The 6,219-nt window shown below is 41.1% G+C and overlaps 1 protein-coding gene across 1 annotated transcript; it reads right to left on the reverse strand.

Annotated features, from left to right (window-relative positions):
- Positions 1-1,856: 1,856 nt before the first annotated feature.
- On the reverse strand, positions 1,857-5,857 carry LOC115948895 (3'-5' RNA helicase YTHDC2-like). The gene is made up of 6 exons (XM_031064535.1): positions 5,757-5,857; positions 5,465-5,555; positions 4,891-5,084; positions 3,107-3,306; positions 2,345-2,511; positions 1,857-1,991 (listed from the first exon to the last, which is right to left on the reverse strand). Exons 2-6 carry the CDS (start codon positions 5,551-5,553, stop codon positions 1,934-1,936), a joined length of 708 nt encoding a protein of 235 aa, XP_030920395.1. The 5' UTR covers positions 5,554-5,555; positions 5,757-5,857; the 3' UTR covers positions 1,857-1,933.
- Positions 5,858-6,219: the final 362 nt, after the last annotated feature.

The following is a 6,219-nucleotide window of genomic DNA, read 5'->3' on the forward strand; positions in this document are numbered from 1 at the left end:
AATTACGGCTCTCCCTCCAGAAGACTCATGCACACCATTTTTTTTGAAACTATGCCTTTTCCCAGACATTTCCTAACAATTTGAAGTGCTTGTGCCCCAAAACTCTGGACAACAGATTAATTGAAAAAATAAGATATAAATTTTAATAAATAAGGAAGTAAAAGAGAACTATGAAGAAACCTGCATGTCATTCAATTTACTAGAAAATTCCATGTGGCAAACCAGGTTTCAATTCCTCAGCATATGCCTGGATATAGCCTTTGTATTTGACTACACGTGGTGGGATGAGCCTGGCTGGATGTCAGATGCCTCCCCAGCTACTCTATCTGTCCTCTCCATGGGTAGGGGAGAGGAAACACAAGGAAAGACTCACAGGGTCACGAAGGAAAACGTGGGTCTCTCTCATGGACAGTCCTTCATGAGCTTCTCCAATACGAGTCCTTCCCATGGGTTGCAGTTCTCCATGAACTGCTGCAGCAGAGGTCCCTTTGCACAGAGCACAATGCTTCAGGAACAGCTTGCTCAGTGTGAGACCCCCACTGGGTCACAATCCTGCCAGCAAACCTGCTTCTGTGCGGGCTCGCTCCACAGGGCCACAGGTTCTGCCAGGAGCCTGTTTCAGCATGGACTTACCAGAGGATCACAGCCTCCTTCAAGCATTCACCTGCCCCAACACAGAGTCCTGCACAGGGGGATCCTTGCTGCACCATGGGCTCCATGGGCTGCAGGGACACAGCTGCCTCACCATGGGCTGCACCTGGCACCTGGAGAACCTCCTCCTCTCCTGCACGGACCTGGTCGGCAGAGCTGCTTCTCTCACATGCTCTCACTGCTCTTCTTGAACTGCTGCCTCTGTTGGGCAGGTTTTCCTCCCCCACTCACCACTGTCCCAGAGGCACTACCACCATCACAGATGGGCACAGCCTCAGCCAGAGGCAAGTCTGTCTTGGCTGGCACCGGCTCTGTCAGACAAGAGAGAAGCTTCTGGCACCTTCTCACAGACGCCACACCACAGCTCCCAAAGCCTTGCCCTGAAGACACAATACATTACAGCTGACTAAATCACAAAGTAATCTGCTGATCCTCTGGTTTTTCAGGAGGTCAAAATACTGAAATGTTACAATTCTATATCTGGGGCAGAGTTAGCTGCCCCTATAAAAACAGCAATTGTCACTACTTCCTCTGGTACGGCCATCCTAAAGGAGCTGAAAAGTTCCTTTGTACTGTACACTACAGCTCTTCTCTGGAAGGCAGTTAAGAAAACTTTAAAAATTATACTTCTGTGCTGTGTTACTATAAACACCTCTGAACACTTCCACTCCAGATTTTTTTTGTCCACAGCTCAAAATATTGGTATCTCCCCCTTTTAGTGTTTCTCTGGAGTAAATGTATTGATTCCTCTCAAGGTGGATTTTCTGCACTGTTTCCAGTAATTCTTCCATTTTGATCTGACTTTGCTCTTCTTCTGCCAGCATAGTATTTCCATATATTAATCATCCAGCTTATTTGTGATACATCTTCTAATCTCTTAATAGCCTTGTGAGCTTTCACACACACATTTGAATTCTTATTGTGGCTTTGTTGTTCAAGTGCATTCATTTTCAGCAGCTATGTGTTATCTTTGTTCACTCAAGCAACACAACCTTTTGCCATCTTCTGGTCACTCGTATCCCAACTGCTGGCCTTTCCCTGAAATGTCACTGCCTATGCAGTACAAAGATGTAAAGACCCCACACAATCCATTCATCCTCTGCTTTACAAACTAATTCATCAAGTGATATTGAAATCTCTACTTTTACATCACTTCATGTTTTAAACACAAAAGCTGAAGCAGAGTAAATTTAGGCCAAACTAGACTGATAAATAATGCTCAGCTTCATCAGTCAGTTTCCAAATTTGTTGTCTTCCCTTTTATAACTCCTATCAACTCAGACTACATAACATTTGTTACAGCATGCTGGTCTTCACATCTATCTTCAAAGCTTGCAGAACTTTTGGATCCACACATGTTAAAAGTAGAGAGGGGAAAAAAAAATAGAAAGTGTAGACTTGATCTGAAAATCAGACAAGGATTTTACATGCATACATTCCACAGAAGAAATTAATAGAAAACATTTGAAATTCAGTTCTATAAGACAACCCACTACATGAAACTGCAAAACACAGGAAAAAAGCTATCCTTTTCACTCTTAAGCGTTGAATTATTTACTCTTAATTACTCTCAAGAGTATTCCTTACCTGCAATCACATATCCCACCTATAATTTGTGGGGCTGTATCCCAAACATACTGCAGTTCACAATACCAACACAAGATCAACTGACACTTACAAATACCATTAGTACCTGCTTTCTAACCGAATCTGGTAACCAATTGTCTGGCCAATCTTCTCTCTTCTTTCTGCTGCCACTCGTTCAGCCACAGCAACAGCTGCTAAACGTCTTGGCTGAGTACAAAACACACGACAGGGAGTTCCATTCTTGTAGCAGTCATCAAGGATAAATTGAGGGATCTGTGAAGTGGTTCAAATTTACTCTTTGAGAAAGCCACAGCTTTGTTAGCACAGGGAAACAATTTAACTGCATTTCAGTATTACACATTGCAAAAGACTTTTCATTAGGATTATCACTGCAAGCATATCTGAATCAGTGGAAAATAAATTTCTAAGTATAACCTATTTAGGTTTTTTAAAAGAAAAAAATTGCAGTGTCTCTCTCCTGCTTCACAGCAATCTAAAAAACCCCTGTAGATAATCTTTCATTTTAACACAAAAAATATATTACTGTGGGTACTAAGAACAGAAATAGCCTTAGAAGAAAAAGGGCTATACAAACATCACAGTTACTTTCCCTTCAATATTTTGCATTATTTTAATGAAAAATTGTATCTACGAGAAAATCGAGAGGAAATATTTATGCTTTTAGTATCTATCTACTGGCTTAGTGTTTCAAAAGCAAGAAAATTAATTGGAACACAAGATTTTCAATCATACAGGAAAAGAAAAGCCTTAAAATAGCATAAAAATATCCCATATCACCAATGTTACACAATTGGCATTAGTTTAGCATAAATACTGTTATCTTTTTTATTTCATTGAAGAAACATACTTGCGTAGTTTTTCCTGATCCAGTCTCTCCTATAATCAAAACAATTTTATTGTCCTTTATTATTTGGACAATTTCTTCCTGTTTTTCAAGAACTGGAAGTGACTGCCTGAAGGAATCAAACTCTGATTCCCCTCTTTTCACTGGGACCTGGGGGATACCATCATTAAGTCGACCACTTGTCTTGTTTACTTCTTTGTTTTCTGTAAAGAGAAGTTAAAAATCTATTTATACAGAGGAAGGTCACTAGAACACTGCTCAAAAATTGTACTTAAAAATTAACGTTGCTGACTTTTTATGCATGCCTGTCGGTAAAGTGACAAACCCATCACAATTTAGAAGTCATATTTATAGCAACATGTCCTCCTGCGGTGCTTGAAATAGATATTTTTCAAAACAGCTATTAATTTCATAGGTATTTTGAACAAAACGAGACTCTTCCAGAGCATTGCTCCAAGTCAAAAAAGCCTACAAAGAGCAAAAGGAGAAAGAGAAACTAAACCAGAGAAAAGCAGCCTGGTGTATTTTGGTGGCCTTTGTATCTGCACACACATTCCACACCTGCAGTTCTCCCTAGAAATACACACTTACAGAGTTAAGCCTTTAAGCTATTCCATGAATTTGCCTGAAATCATACTAATGCAAGCATGCTGCATCAAGAGTCCTGGACCCCACACAGCAGTGTGATGTGTTAGAAAGCAGTGCATAAGTAGCCCAAAAACGTGCACATCTTCTGAGTAAGCTACTTCAAATCCACCATTGCAAGTGCTACTCTGTAATTCCTTGACAATTATTTTCCAGAAGAATGAAAAGCTTTCTGTAGACTCAATTATACACATGATAACTGTGATTAATACATTCATATACTAAAATTCAAGCTCTGTTGTACCAAGACAAACACAGACTAAGAGATCAGGAGAACTAAAAACACATTCTTGAGAAGCAGATAAAGACAAATATTAGACTGTTCATTAACTTATTCCTTACATTGCTAAGACATTGCATTTCAGTACTTCTATTATAGCTTCCTTCTGTTCATTGAACAATCCTATTAACCAACTAAAACAATTGAAAAAAACATCAAAGGAAGCACTAAAGGAACAGATACCATGTATCAGAAATAGGCAATTAAACAGAGCATATTGGTATAAGTGTTTTCTGTTCGCTATAACCATTTCTCCACACAGAAACACAGGGTAACTCTAAAGCAAGAAACCAGATTAAAGCCTTGCTTTAAAAAAAACCAAGCAAATTTTATCAGAAGTTTGTCTTTCAGTGAACTCTTCTGTATTCAAGAAATCAAGAAGCCTGGAAAATAGTCTCTTAAGGACCAAATCTATTTTGTGGAGACGAAAAAATAAAAAATAAACTTCTTGGTTTATCAAGGACATTAATTTCTATAAGCAGAATAGACAACCTCATTTTCTCACAAGGGTGTTCTTATGGAATTGTGGTAACACTGACCCTTCAATTCCACCCCAGAGTACCTGTCTGAAGCCACATTTCACAAATGTGCTTCCAAAAAGATTTGGCTGGAACTGACTCAAAGATTCTAAATTAACACAGCACAGGGTAGACTTCACAATGTGCATGATAGGACTTTCCAAGCTCCTCACAATGCCAGTTATAAAAGACCTTAAAGGGACAATTCATGTGTTTGTTTAATGGTGTCTGAGGGGACACGAGAGGGGACAGAACAGAAAGGTTTGTTTTGTCACTGGGTTCCAGGTGGTTTTTTGAAGTGCTGTTGATGGACAAGTGCAAATCAGAAGACACACAGAACATACCAGATTCAACAGCACAGGCATGTCCTCTCTCTGTCTTTGGCAGGAGTTCTGTGCGCTCCTTGTTTGTGACAGGAAAGCTCTGAATGAGACTCCGAATGGCGTGCTTTGTACGGAGAGCCAAGTCACAAGTCATGACTGCGTGTGCCTCTGATATATCCTTCTTCCTTACAGTCAGGTATCGATTGGCTCCTTTTCTGTGAGGGGGGAAAAGAAAACGTATTTTAGGAATAAGGAACCTACTCTGGGTTAAATTTTATCTGTCAAGGTATGAGACTCTATGCAAAATCTTCGAAAAAAATCAGATCTCATGGTGAAGCTTTTTTAATGGTCCCATTAAATCCACAAAGTGGATTAAGTGGAAAAGCATGCTGTCCCAAAACACTTCACAAGTTTTTCCAAGCATGCATACAGCAATGAACAAAGATACTTACTTCTGTGCCCACTTTTACACTTTTTTCTCTAATACTATTCCTTGCAACACAGTAGGGTATGTTGAAAACATCAATCAGGTTATCATTGGTCATGAAATTCCATTGGTCTGCAGCTAAAAACCAAAAATTGTACCCCAACTCACCCTTTGCTTTTAGAAACCAGTCCAAGAGACTGACAGAGCCGGTGAACAAATGCTCTTTCACTACTAGTGAAACTAGAAGGAAATTCCATCTCTGGAATGATAAATAATAATGAAAAAACAGTAACAATGCAACAGGCAGTAATCTTGACGTAGTATCTCAAAGTTACAGATCCACAGAATTGTTAGGATTGGAAGGGAGACCACCCTGTGCAACCCCAAGACAGAGTCACCTGGAGCAGGTGACAGAAGAACACATTGAGGGTTTGGGATGTCTCCAGAGGGGGAAACTCACCGTTTTCCCAGGGCAGCAGTTCCAATGCTTTGCCACCCTCAATGGAAAGAAGTTCTCCCTCATGTTGAGGTGGAACTTCTTCAATTTATGGCCATTGCTCCTTGTCAAAAAGTCTACACCGCCTTTCTGGGACTCATCTTGAAGACATTTATATGCATTACTGAGATACTCAGTCTCCTCGAGGCTAAACAGAACCATCTCCCATACCTCTCCTGATAAGAGATGATCCAGCCCCCTCATCTCATCTCAGTGGTCTCTGCGGGACCCCCTTCAGTAGCTCCCTATCTCTGTGTTGAGACGCTTAGAGCTGGACACAGCAGCCCAGCTGTGCCTCACTGGGGCCGGGCAGAGGGGCAGGATCCCCATCCTCACTACACCCGCAAGCTGCCCCCGGGCCCGGCTGTGCCGCGCGCCCGCTTCGTCCCCGCTCCGGAACCGCTCCAGGGCGAGCTGCACCGCCATT

The sequence above is a fragment of the Geospiza fortis genome, unplaced genomic scaffold, assembly GCF_000277835.1.
Source record: "Geospiza fortis unplaced genomic scaffold, GeoFor_1.0 scaffold794, whole genome shotgun sequence".
Classification (NCBI taxonomy): Eukaryota; Metazoa; Chordata; class Aves; order Passeriformes; family Thraupidae; genus Geospiza; species Geospiza fortis.

Bases quoted from the DNA above. Each gene is read 5' to 3' on its own strand.
- LOC115948895 (XM_031064535.1), bottom strand. From the start codon at position 5,553: ATGGAATTTCCTTCTAGTTTCACTAGTAGTGAAAGAGCATTTGTTCAC. The intron at 5,085-5,464 runs GTGAGTTGGGGT...CCCCCCTCACAG, and splicing joins CTGGTTTCTAAAAGCAAAGG to AAAAGGAGCCAATCGATACC. The intron at 1,992-2,344 runs GTACTAATGGTA...TGGATCCAAAAG, and splicing joins CAGATTCGGTTAGAAAGCAG to TTCTGCAAGCTTTGAAGATA.